Genomic DNA, 14,492 nt, shown 5'->3' with positions numbered 1-14,492 from the left:
TTTTTTTGGTACGTTCTGCCCTTTGTGCTTTGTTGCATAAATACTTTGTTGCAAAAAGCATAAAGCATAGTATAGCTTTTGGGAAATGATGACACAGCAGAAAGTGACAGCAGGATTAGTGGTGTTTGGAGAAGTTGGTATGCTCTGACTTTGAAGGTGGCCTCATAAGGCTTCATGTATGGTGTCAATAATTCTCAGAAACATTGACATATATTCTGAATGCTGTTGAAAATTATCATATTTGCAGGCCAAGTTAAATTGATAGCATACTCAAAAATGACAAATGATCATGGTTCTTATGGGGCGACAGTGGCTCAGGGGTAGAGTGGCCGGATGGAATCCGCGAGGTTCCCAGTACGATCGCGGGCTCCCCCAGAGTTCGTGTCGAAGTGTCGTTGAGCAAGACGCTGAACCCCTAATCCTCCTGATGAGCAGGCTGGTGCACAGCCTTGCATGGTTTCCTCCGCCATCGGTGTATGAATGTGTGGGTGAATGTAACGCACAATCTATGTAAAGCACTTTGGATAAAAGTGCTATATAAATGCACCATTTACCATACTTAGTAAATATAGTACTATATGGTCTAATAGTATATGCAAAGTCACTTCACTTCTGCTGTGGGGTTCCTCAAAGTGTGTGCCATGAGGCCAGTCCAGGGGTGACGCGGAATACTTTGATACAATTTGGAATTAACCAATATGACTTATTCATCATACAAGTAATCAAAGACATTGAATATTTTAAGAAACTGACACCACAAAATGAAAGAAAGAATATATGCTTTCAACTGTGTGTGTTCATTTGAATGTTGTGGTCAAAATCAACATGATACAATTACAAATAGTTATGTTTTATATCTAGCAGGAAAATAAGAAAAATAGATCAGATCCGTACAACAGAATGCTGCTCCCATCGTGGATTTTTGTAGCCAGGAGGCTCTTCCTCAGACCTTACTGACACACTGCAGACACAGACAGCTTATTCAGTGTGTGATGAGCCCCACACCTGTGGCCTTTCAGCCAATCAATCTGTCCTGGCAATGATACATCGAACACCCTGTCCCAAAAACATTATTACAATATTACATACATTATCTCAGGCTGTATAGCCGTCATGAAGCTACCTACAGAGGCGCCTCTTGTCTACTCGAAGGAAAGTCATAAATAAAAACAGGGACAATAGACACCCTATGGCAAGGAGAAACTCCACAACGACTCAGAGGACAGAGGATGTCCCTGTACACGTGGCATAAATGTAACCGATATAGGACATAGCAGTGGCGGCCATTTTCTGCTTCCACTCAAAAATAGTCCATGCATTTTTCCCATAGAGATTTTCAAAAATATTTATATCAATTATTTTAAGCCATCCAAAAACATTTTATTCTGTGAAAAAAAATAATATATATATATATATATACTATATTTAATAAATAATCATTGTTTTACGGTTTTCTTTTTTTTCCCTCACAGAATCAAATCTTTTATGATCATGATTCACCAGGACCCTGGAAGGCTTGATTCTAGGCTTCAAATAATTGATATAAATAGTTTTGGAAATCTCTATGGGAAAAATGCATTGGCTTTTTTTGAGTGGAACCAGAAAATGGCCGCCACGGCTATGCCCTATAGGAGAGACCATATCACCATACATCAGAGATCCACGCATATATAGTACATCCATACATATAAAAATACCTTTGGTAAGAGACCATATTGTGCCTTTACAAAAATGGTCTGATGTCATACTCCTCATTAGGAGCTAGAATCTCTAATATAATATTTGTAATATATGTAACAATTCCTGTTTTAGTAGAATATTATTGAGGTCCCCCCCCCTGCATGGAAGATTCAATTCAACTCCTGTATATCTAAGTGTGGAAATGCTACGTCCAACCTTTGAAAAAGGAACAGCCACAGGACTAGTGATTATATTGTTATGAATTGTGCTGCGATTCAGCAATGGTGTTTTTAATGGTCTAGTCACTAGACCAAAACCACTAGACTCTAGTGGTTTTGCCAATATAGGCCAGGCCACATGAACATAGCATGTACAGTATATCACAGGGGTGTAACGATACATTTTAACAGCGATACGATACATATCCCAATACATGGATCGGTCCTCGAGCCGAGGTCCATTGCTTGGATGTTGTAGTGTTCATCAGCACTGCAGATCCGTCTGATACGGTATAACTGTGATATCGGGAGGTTCCTTTTGAGAAAAAGAGGGTGGTATGAGTCACCAATGCCATGGAGGAAGGAGTTTCTGTCTGTAGGTTTTCTATAAGACTGTTTTTTTAAACTATTGGTGTCTTTGATAATTAAAATGCCCAAAAAGTTAATCTCTTTTGTGTTGGCATAACTTGGCAGACATGGTGAATTGCAGGTGTGTATTTTTGGAATTCATGAACCGGTGAAAATCATGCAATGAGGCCTCTGTTCCTGAACAAATGAAAAACACATCGCCTAGGCATACCCGCGGGAAGTAGGGGTGCTGGGGGGGCTGCAGCACCCCCTGAAAATAATGTATGAAAAAAAAAAAAAAAAATAGAAAAAGTGCTCCTCGGAGCACAGGTCTCCGCCAGGTCAGGTAGGTTATTGTGGGCCAGCAATATTCAGAATTTGCCAGTCAGGATGGAATATAAAAAATCGTACGGAACCATCTTGATCACTTGACTATAGAGATAATGTGTACTGATTTGCATGATGTTTGGACAAAATTTGCAGGAGTAATATAAAAAAGAAAAATCGGCCTCCTGGTGGCGCTATAATAGGGAAATGTTAAAAGGGTGGCGTTTTTTCTTCAACGTAGTGCGAATGTACGTGCAAAGTTCCACCGCAATCGGACGCTGCGTTCATGATTTGCGGCATTTTGTTCAAAACGGGCCACTCCTGCAAACTTTAGATGTCAATGTTAGCCAATCAGGATTGAATATGAAAAATCAAACAGATCCATCTTGATCACATGACTATAGAGATCATGTGTACCGATTTGCGTGACATTTGGATAAAATCTGAAGGCTTAATCTCAAAATATGTATTTTACATAAGTCGGCCTCCTGGTGGCGCTATAACAGGCCAATCTGAAAAAAAGCCAGAGGTTCTGAATTGGCATCCAGGGAGTATGTGTGCACAGTTTCGCAGCGGCCGGGCCAACGGTGCCGGAGATTAGCCGCTCACAGACAGATGGACACACGGACGGACGGACACACGGACGGACGGACAGGGGGTCAAATATACTCTCTCGCCATGCCTTTCGGCCTGGCGGAGACAATAATAATAAATAAATAAAAGTATTAAAAACATTTTTGTTTGTCGTTGGTCGTTATTTGGGGGGGGGGGGGGGGGGATTTAGTGCAATATGTGTTCTGGAACCGAAGTAACCGAATTAAAGTAACAAAACCCCCCCAAAAAGGTTTTTAAAAAACGGGCGGCGCAAGTCACGCACGCACACGCGCAGCGCGCATACAGCACCCGTACCCTAAAACATCTTCCCGCGGCTATGCGCCTAGGTACCGCTTCCAGACCCATAGAGAGAGAGAGTTCTGACACTAGCGTTCACTTCTTCGGGCCAGGTCTTCTACATAGCCGTCTATTGGCGAATAGTGACAAAGCCCTAAACCGGAAGTTCATGGAATGCATTAAAGTCTACGGCTCCTTGTAACTATTTCCAGCTTACATGAACCACGTGACCGGCGCTGTTTCTGCCCCCTCATTGGCGCAACTCTCTAATACAAGGCTCTGACCGCTTCCAAATAGAAATGTACTGGATGAATGGTTAAAGATCACTTCTTGTTCAAATAATCCTACATACAGCGAGGCAAAACTCGGGGACATCCTCGACCCCATGGCCACTCCTGAGATCTGCAGGTAGAAAGTGTTGCCAGATAAGAAATAGTTTGAAGTGAGCACTTCCTTGATGAGGCCTATACATTCTGTGCTTGGTAACAGTCAGAACTTTCCAAAATACAACTTAACCAACAAAAGTCTTAGTGTAAAGTGTATAATGATTCAATGTCCAGTTACTAAAAACCTGTGTGTCCTCGATCTGTACAATTGCTTTAAAGATTTTAATGAACTCCACACTGTCCACAGAGTCTCTGCATGGCGTGTGAAGGTAATGGCTAATGGCTGTAAAGAATAATCTATCTAAATGCTGATTTTTTTTTCTGTTAAAGTCTAATTGCTGAGATAATCGGTCTCCCTGGGGGAGTATCAGTGAACAGTTGTGGATATGCTTTTTGTCTGTATAATTAGCCAGTTGTCTCAGAATCTCTCGATCATATGCCTCTCTGTTCAACACAACAACGGCACGCCCTTTGTCAGCACTCTGGATGACCTATTTTCACTTCTTCTTCAAAGTTACATTTGTGGAATTTATGGAATTTCTTTTAAAACAAAACTTAATTTATGATTTTTTTTTAAAATGTCTATTAATGTATGAAAAACTGTATATATATCTACTTTTTTTTTGTTGAAAATATTTGAAAAAAATAAAATAATAATAATAACAAACAAAAGAAGGGGAATATTTTCTCGCGACACACAAAAATCGGTCCCGACCCACTGTTTGGGAAACAGTGCTGTAGGCTATAGCACCAAAATAAGTTCCCCTATAGGGGGCACGGTGGCACAGTCGGTAGTGCTGTCGCCTCACAGCTAGAAGGTCCTGGGTTCGATTCCCGCAGGGGACGCTGTGGGCGCTGGGGGCGTGTTCTCTCCTCCACGTCATCAGTGCCCATACCCAAGGTGGGGTTGGCGAAAGGGCCTTTCTGTGTGGAGTTTGCATGTTCTCCCCGTGTCTCCTAGGGTAGGTACCCTCACAAAAACATGTAGTAATCCTGGTCACTATACTGCCTCCCCCTGGCCAGCCGGGGCGCCTGATGGAGGGGAAGGGAACTGGTTGGAATAACGTGTTCCTTCCACGCGCTACGTCCAACCAGGGAACCTCTCCCCTGTCAGGTGACAAGAAGGTCAGTTGGCTCTCATGCATTGAAGGAGTCATGAGCTAGGCCCTGGCCTCCCTAGGTTGGCAGAGGGAAGGTAGTGCCCAGGATTACATAGACAATTGGCACTGGGTGTAAAAAATAGGGTTACAAAATCGTGGGATAAAAATTTAGGGAAAAACTAAATAAGTTCCCCTATGACTACGGGTCAGAGAACCACTTTTAGTGTTATTTAGCACAATATGTTTAGTGTGAGATTTCAACATTAAGTTGACGATAAAATTGACCACTTCTGTAACTTAGAAAAGCAGGTAGTGAGAGAGTTTCATAAGCCTGTGCACTGCAATGCAATACTGGTTTGTAAAATAGATCGTAGGGGTCTTGCCTAAAATGTACCACTTCTGTAAATTAGTCATACTTCCCTCTTTTGTTTTTAAATCTTTTTGTTTTTCAGTTTTCTCGCCTATAGTCGTAAGCCTGTGCATTAAAATGCTGTATGTATGGTTTGAAAAACTGCCCCCTCCATATGAAAACAGCTGTCACAATATTATAGTTTGCGGGTGTTAAAATGTGTGAAAAGTTTTTAATAAGAAATGTGTCAAATGGTTGTACTTCCTCTTTCCATCTCTCTGTAGCATGAAGACAGACAGTCAGTTTTGTCTCCAGTTTTGTCTTACGTCATGTTTGTGAGAGAGTGTGTGTGTGTGTGTGTGTGTGTGTGTGTGTGTGTGAGAGAGAGAGAGAGAGAGAGAGAGAGAGAGAGAGAGAGAGAGAGAGAGAGAGAGAGAGAGAGAGAGACAGACAGACAGACAGACAGACAGACAGACAGACAGACACAGTCTCTGGTTTTATTCAAAATTACTATTATACTACTATTACTATAGTGTTGTTATCACTCTGTGTTGTTATCTCTCTATTAATAATCTATATCGACTGGCCATTAACCATTTGTCTGAAATATAAATCAGTATACACTATGAACTGTATACTGTTCACCGTATAGCAGGTGCATTTTGAAAGCAGTGTAGGGGAACCTAATGCTTAAAGGGATATTTCACTTTCAAACATGTTTGGGGTCGTTTTAATGTCTACTCAGGCTTTTGTGAGCATCCCGGACAGTTTTTAAGTTACCTGCTTGAATCAGTATTTAGATATTGATATTCATTTTATCAGACGCTCCCCCTTGTACAAACCCATTGTAACTTCAAACTCCATTTTAACTCATACTGCCCTCCTAATACGTGAGGGGACCATATTTTTTCCAATTATGTCATTAATAAATATATATATATATATATATATATATATATATATATATATATATATATATATATATATATATATATATATATATATTATACGAGCATTGTGAGCTTATACATAATTAACATTACTGATATAGTCTATATCAGTGGTTCTCAAAGTGGGGTCCGGGTACCTTCAGGGGTCCTTAAGAAATTTCCAGGGGGTCCTCAGCAAAATGAGTGAATATAGCATCACAATCCGTTTAACCACTTATACCCTATATTGTACATCGGCTAAATAGCCGATCTACAATCTTGAAAATATTGGGGGAAAGAATTACATTTTAACAACACAAATCTTTTATGGGGGTCCCTGGCAAAAAATATTTCCAGGTGGGGGTCTGGGGCTAAATACATATTCATTTGGGGGTGCTTGACATGAATGGAAAAAATGGAAAAAATAAGATTTTAATGGTAACATTTTATTAATTCACATCATCACTGTTTTGAATGCTCGTAAAGTTAATTTAATAATGTTTTGTTCTGAGACGGTCTTAGTCAGGTACATACATGATGAAGACTGTATCAGGTCAAGACATTGTACATTATTAAATTCACTTTGGGTTCAAAACAGTGTGAGGATATCATTTCTTTTAACCTTTTTTCACCAGCACCAAATTTCAAATTCCATTTGGATGAATGTGCATATTATTGGACTGTAATTCACATTGTCACCAACAGAAACATCCAAATCTACATTCTAATGACAGACAAAACATAAAATGCCTGCCCTTTGTTTTTATTTTAAAGTGCAGTATATCATCATCATCATCATCATCATCATCATCATCATCATCATCATCATCATCATCATCATCATCACTCCTGGTCCAAAAGTAGTGCAATAGCCTAAAAGTGATAATGTGTTAAGTTAGCAGTCTTGGTTGTCATTGCTCTGTAGCATTGCTTATATGTCAGTGTTTCTCAAAATGGGGTCCGGGTTCATTGAGGGGATTGCAGGGGTTCCCCAGAAGATTTAGTTAATATAGCATAAAAAATCTGAGCAAAATATAGCATAAAACAACTTTAACCCTATTTGAAAATAACAAGCTCACAACTTATCACGATGTGATGCGTTGTGAGCTTGTGGATCTGCTATTTTCTAAAGAATCTTGAAAAAAATACCAAGACAAATATTGTATGGGGAGGTCCCTTGCACAAATAATTTTCAGATGGTGGACCACGGCCAAAAACATATCAATTTGGGGTCCTTGAAAAAGCACTAAAAGTTTGAGAACCTGTAGCCTATATGGGCTTGCTGGTGTCCGTCTTTAATTCACTTCAAATGTGACGTATTTCCAAACAGTACTATTATAACACTGACAGCAGTTTTCAAGTGGAGGAAACAAGACAAGTTGCATGAGAAGAGTTTGAAAGCCACAGAGTGAGTCGGGCCGCTACATGCTGTGTGTGTGTGTGTGTGTGTGTGTGTGTGTGTGTGTGTGTGTGTGTGTGTGTGTGTGTGTGTGTGTGTGTGTGTGTGTGAGTGTGCGTGCGTGCGTGTGTGTGTGTTTGTCCACCATGCAGAAACAAGAAGACATGTAGAAGGAAGTGCGGCTGGTATCAACAGTGCAACAAATGAGTTTCAAATATTCAGACACACAGACAGACACACGCACGCGCGCGCACACACACACACACGCACACGCACACGCACACGCACACGCAACTTGCCCAACACAAGTTGAGGTAGACGGGAACGCTTTTCCACTTCGATGCACCCCCACTCCGAACCGACCCCCGGGGGTCCGAACCGACCCCCGGGGGTCCGAACCGCCGCGAGTTCGATATATCACCAGTCCGACCCGAAATGGATATTTCAACCCCGCCACTCCGAAAGTGATTTTTCAAGTCTCTGCATATAAACTCATGCGTAAAACCGTGCGTAATATGCAGCTGTGATGCTCATCAGATTTACAAGCTCTACAGCAGATCTACAAGCTCACATAGATGACTTTACTTTACTTGTACTTAAGTACAGTGAGTAAATGTACTCAGGCCATGTTTAGAGACATTTTTACTTGGATTATGCAACATAATAGCCTATGTGCATTCATCATATTCTTTATTATTAGACCCTCCAGAAAAACGCGGGCAAAAATCCTTGATTATGCGATGAAATATGCAGTATTTTTTTGCTATTTTATTCGGTGAAATTGCAGGAAGGGATACTTAAACTCCTTCACCTGAGGCAAAGCCTCATTCCCTACCCAGACTGTAGTGGTGGGAAAAAAACATTCATTTCAGTGAACAAACGATTTCGTTCACGTTCACAGCAATGATTCGTTCAAATGATTCATTCACGTTCTCGTTCAGTAGCACTTCCGGTCCTGGTGGAGTGCATGAGCTACTATATGCATGCAACGGTGTGCATCTGATCCCACATAACTGCACAGTCTGCACAGAAACACAGCACTGTCATTCACCATCTAATTGCACAATCTTCTTTGTAATATAATAATGTGTAGAAGTAATAAATAACTACAATATATAATATAAAGTTATTTTTATTAGCTGATAATTATTTCCACAAATGCAATATTTTATAACAAGCAGCCTAAGTCAGTACACTCACATGACTATCGATTTCCAACCATGTCTTTAACTTTAAAACGTGTTAATTGACCAGTAGGCTACCTATCTGTCCTTTGTCTAGGTCCTAGGTCCAAAAGAAATACATATGCATGGTCCTAGACTCTAGGACCATGCATATTTATTTATTTTGATACTTAAATGTTTTGCTAACACTATATCTGTCTTTTGTCCAGGAACAACAGTAGGCTACCTTTTTTAATTCAAATAACAGTAGGCATGCATGTCTATTGTATAGTGAACAACTCTACCGCACAGCAGTCTGTCAGTATGGTGGTCTGTCTGTCGTGGGAGGAACAGCCTGTCCGCGGGGGGGAGTTTCAAGAAGTAAACAGGTTTGTTCACGTACAAGGCAAACAACTAGTTCTTATAAACGAATCGATCATGACCGACCCATCACTACGGGACTGCAAGAGATGGTATTTACTGCTCGTGTTGACCTGAACAGCTGGAGATCAGATCTGAACTGAAGATCTGTTTTCTTTCAAACCCCTTCTTATCAGAGTTAGTGTCGAAGTGTCCTTGAGCAAGACGCTGAACCCCTAATTGCTCCCGATTAGCAGGTTGGTGCCTTGCATGGTTTCCTCCGCCATTGGTGTGTGAATGTGTGTGTGAATGGGTGAATGTAATGCACAATCTATGTAAAGCGTTTTGGATAAAAGTGCTATATAAATGCACCATTTACCATGTTATCAGATGACATTTAGGTCACTTAGGGTGTGGCTTATTACTCTCATCATTCTTGTCTGTTCTTGTTTGCTGGAGCACCCCACACTCGGAGCCCCCCACCTCACGTCGAAAATACACTTTTTGTCTAGAAAATAAAATATTTCACCGGAAGGAAAAATCTGGTCAATAGAAAAATTCCATCTGTAGAGGGCACAGTGGAGTAACTAAAAAATGTTTCCCTTCCGATGAAATATTTTTTTTTCTGGCCAAAAAGTGTATTTTAGACATGAGGTGAGGGGCTCCGAGTGTTCCCACAATCCCACTAAGGAAAGTAAGCTTTCAACATCTTAAAACCGTCTTTGTTTTGGTGAGTTGCGAAAGTGTATTTTTCATTTTACTATAGAATATAGTAAATGTAATTAGTTACTTTACACCTCTGCATATGCACTGCGTACGTAGCGTCCGTTCTGCATGCTGGTATACATGACTGAGTCATGTCTTGTTTATTGATTGAATACTTTATTAGCAGTTTGCAACAAAAAAAAAGCACAGGAAAGTACAGTTCAAAAACCCAAGAAAGCCTATGGCTTGTTTCCATTGTGGTTCTTGTCAAAGATATTTTTTATCAGGTAAACATTCAAATGATTTGTGCCTTTTAATACATTTGCATCCTTTTGTCATCATGCTTGTTGATAAATAAAGTAAGTAGTGGGGTGTCTGAGTGGGAGTGAGAAAACACAAAAATCTGAAAAAGAGGTGGAAAAAAGTTGATGCCCAGAGTCTAAATGAGAAGCCTCCACCCTCCGCCGCATAAATATATGCTTGTTAATATAACGAAGCTTATGGTGAACACATGTGTAATAATATGTCCCTCAGGACTAAAACAGGCACAACATTTTGAGAGGCAACCAAATGTAAAACGCCTATCACAGGAATAGAGGTTTTAGTCATTATCATGTAGGCCTATAATGTACTGTAGCTATCTGAAGGCAACCTCAATCATCATTCTAACTGTAAGGATAAGGATAATTCCTTTTAACAGGTCGTTCATGAAAGTCCTTGCGGTCTTGTTTCCAATGAGAACCTGTGAGCAATTGGGGTTAAGAGTCTTGCTCAGGGACAAATTTCATATCATCGGCACATATGCTGGGATAGCCTGGAATCGAACCTGGGGCAACCAGGGCCTCTGGTTCCCTAGGCGGGCTCACTAACCACTCAGCTATGGCCGCCCCAATGAAGATATAATGTATAATGAAGACCAGTGATAACAAAAATCATTAATACATTTGGTTTATTACAAATTAAGGCAGAAACAAATGTCTATAAATGATTATATGAGAAGATTGTCTGCAGTAGGCTGCTAGTACTGTCCTAAATCTTTTGCATGTAAGCAGCTTGAATGTTTGGAATGCAACTCATTTTATTGCAGTATTTGTCAATAGAAATATATCTAGGTTTTCCCTAACCCTGAACACTATTACATTAAGACACGTAGGCTATGAACAACTGAAACACAGATGCAAAAAGGTGAATTTGCTGTAAAAAAGTCTGACTTTTTATCACTAGAGAAAAGAAATATACATTTATAATCATAATGTAAAAAAGAAAGACAGCAATTTACATTCCAGCCTCAACACAGAACAGTTTACAAGCATACTGTAGAACATTACAATTCAGGTATAAACATTCATGAATTGTATTTGGTACTTTCCCCATTAAAACAATCTGCATTACTCAGGGTGAATGCAGAGGTAGGCTCTTTTATGTTTTGCATAGTAGCAACAATCCTCATGGAAGTTGTTGGTCTCCACCACCTCCTTATAGTGGCTGACAGCGTGTACCAAACAGTTGGGGAAGCTTTTACTCACAGATAGGGCCACATCCATCATGTTCCCCTTCAGCTTTTGCCTCTCAATCTGCTCCTGAATCTGGCTCTTGTTGATGGGCTTTGGGTTCACACTGAAAGAGATCACCACGTTGATGTTGTTCTTGGTCAACACATCAAAGTAGTTAGCTCCTCCCCCACTGCCCTGGTATTTCTTCCCCGCCAACCAGTTGAAGAAGAAAACGCGCTCCTTCTCCTTGAAGACTCTGATGGACCATTTCACCCAGTCATATTTCTTAGCAAGGGAATCCAAAAGGGATTTGGTGAAGTCAAGGTCAACACTGCCAGGTTTCTGCTGAAGCTGGTGCTCCATGTCCAGCTTGGCTTGATCTGCAAAGTTCTCAGTGCAGTCGTCCACTGCAGCTTTCATACGCTTCTCCACATCCTCCATGCGCTCCTGCCACTTCTTCACCATGTCATCCCCAACTACCCCCTGGTTGTTTAGGGCAGCATGGCCCATGACAGCAATGATGCCCACCACGAAAAGCTTCTTGAGACTCGCACAGAAATCCTCAACTGCCCTCCTGCTTCTCTGCTCTGTTGCAACTACTGTCTCCAGGATGGGATCTCCTGACATGTTTTCTCCGGTGACAGAATTGTACAGGGCATCTAAATTCAGGTCACGACCTGTGTTTTCATATTGGATGAGGAACTTCTCCATCTTCTTCTCTTTGAATTCAGGCTTAGCTTTGATAAAGTCCTGGAACTTTTCATACTGGCTGATCATCTGGGCCTCTAGATCAAAGTTCTGCCTGTTCATGGAGGACTTCTGAAGCTCCAGCGCAATTTTACCAATCTCATCTTGGATACCCTCAAGCTTCTGGTTGACCTGGTCAAACTGTTCAGTCAGGTAGCAAGCCTCATTCCCATTCGGGTTGCTAAGGATTTCAGCTGAGGCCACAAAGACAGCCTCCAAGAAAGGGTGAAGCTGGCCCACAGTGGCTGCCAGAACCGCAGAAGCTTGCCCCATGATCTCCACACCTTTCTCAATCTTGCCCCTGTTCTGTACGAGCCAATCTGCCACACAGGTCATCTTTAGATAATATGTATGAGACTTACTAATCCAAACTTGGTCTGTCAACAGCCAGACAATGCAGTTTCCTGAAAGGAGAAGAAACATAAAACCACTGTAAACTTCATTGTCGTGTGATTATATTTTTTACAGCAACATTGCCACCCAGTGCCTTTTCTTTTTTAGCGAAGCCAAGGAACAATGCAACTACTTACACGATTTCTCACATTCTTATTAGAGCGAGCCGATCAAAAATGAAAAGACAAAGACATAGCTATAATGGAATTTGGAATTATAATTTTTCCAATTTGAGCAAAAGGCATTCAATTATAAAATACATTTAAAAACACTGTGAAGTAAAAAATACTTTTACTGATAGATTTTCTTTGTTTGCGCTTGGAAATCCAAGCAGTTTTAAAATTTAGAAGGTGAGTATCAGTTGATAGGCCACCCAATAAGATAACTTCTGGCCTCTCCTTCAGTGGAATATGTTTCTTGGATTTTTACATAAGTGCTGCTTAAAACACCATCATGATCCGTTACTTTCCATTTAACTGGTGGCAGTACCAACCTGGTCTCTTATGGAGACCACATCCTCATGTCATGAAAATCACCCAGACCACATCCGTGGACAATAAGATCTCCACATCTGCTCTACTTGAACTTAAGCTGTTTGTTTTTATAATGAGAATTTTATTGTGCAGTCAAAATTGACTCAAGTCAAATTGAGATATGGATGTCTCCAGAAGTCATGTTATCAAAGGTCTTGAAGCTCCCATACTGTAGTTCTTAGTCAAGGTCTGTTTGCCATAGTGATAATAAAATCTAACCAAACAAAATAAAAATGTCTAAAAATATAATGCACATTTCTTTGTTTTAATGAAAAAAAGACTAATAATAATAATAAGCACATCAACATATCAAACTTACCTCACAAGTTCAAGAATGCTGTGGATGCAGTCCAGTTATCCAAAGGTCTATCTGTATCATTTGTGTAGTGTACTAGCCTGCATGAGATGTATATATAGTGTCTCTCTCTCTCTGTCTCGTCACTCCCCTTTGGAACTCCTCCCCTCCAAGCATTCCACGGGAACCCACTTGGAGACCACCTGGTGGGGGACAGTAAATACCTTTAGCATAAACACCTTGCCCTCTAGGCCCTCGTATCTCATGCACTTTCCCACAACTGCTTATGGAGAGAGGATTATTTTTGGTAAATTTGAGTTAATTTAAATGTTCACATCTCAGAATTATGCAACACTGTTCAGAAATCTGGTGGTCTTGCCCTTGATAGTACAGTACGGTCGGCCTCCTTACCTGACCACGGTCATAGTAAGGGTGTGAACACATGCCCTTGTGTAATTTACAAATGGTATTTGTGTTGCTTTATTGTAGTTCTTAAACTTTGGGGCACATTGCTTACAAACAGGACTATTCAATTTCATTATAACTTGTATGTCTAATTCAGAGGAGGCAATATCAATAATAAACTCTTTGTTGTGTTTATTGCACAAATTGTCTTCACAGTTTTCAGATGCAGATCTATTGTAACAATACCTACATTCTCTCTGTCTGTCTGTCTGTCTGTCTGTCTTGTCTGTCTTGTCTGTCTTGTCTTGTCTGTCTGTCTGTCTGTCTGTCTGTCTGTCTGTCTGTCTGTCTGTCTGTCTGTCTGTCTGTCTGTCTGTCTGTCTGTCTCACACACTCTCACAAACATGAAGTAAGACAAAAACACAAGACCACAAGAGGAAATCTGTAATGAAATCTTATAAATGTAACTGACATATGTAGAATCTTAGTTTTTAGCCTCAAATGTTTAATATCCATAACCCCTCGTGTGTAACCGAGAGTGTTATGCTTCACATGAGCGTCACATTATTGTGGGGGGGGGGGGGGAAGCGATTTAAAAAAAAAACGTTTCAACTTGTCCAACGGACAGGTTTTAATGGACTTGTCCTTAATGATTTATTACTTGTCAGGACAAGTGGGACAAGCCTTACAGTAATCTCGACCCCTGTTGTATCATTACATCATTGTAGAGTATGAGGTAGAGCAAAATGGCCACTATGTGAAGGTATTTAT

At 40.5% G+C, this 14,492-nt stretch overlaps 1 protein-coding gene across 1 annotated transcript; it reads right to left on the bottom strand.

Moving 5' to 3' along the window:
- Window positions 1-11,243: 11,243 nt before the first annotated feature.
- Window positions 11,244-12,431, bottom strand: LOC308098632 (protein rapunzel-like; the record flags this gene model as incomplete). The annotated part of the gene is made up of 1 exon (XM_080447042.1): window positions 11,244-12,431. One exon carries the CDS (start codon window positions 12,429-12,431, stop codon window positions 11,244-11,246), a length of 1,188 nt encoding a protein of 395 aa, XP_080303168.1.
- Window positions 12,432-14,492: the final 2,061 nt, after the last annotated feature.

Source organism: Gymnoscopelus braueri (genome assembly GCF_963280865.1).
Source record: "Gymnoscopelus braueri genome assembly, chromosome: 13".
In the NCBI taxonomy this organism is placed as follows: domain Eukaryota; kingdom Metazoa; phylum Chordata; class Actinopteri; order Myctophiformes; family Myctophidae; genus Gymnoscopelus; species Gymnoscopelus braueri.
Note: the sequence above shows the minus strand (reverse complement) of the source record. Positions and strands in the feature narration are given on the sequence as shown.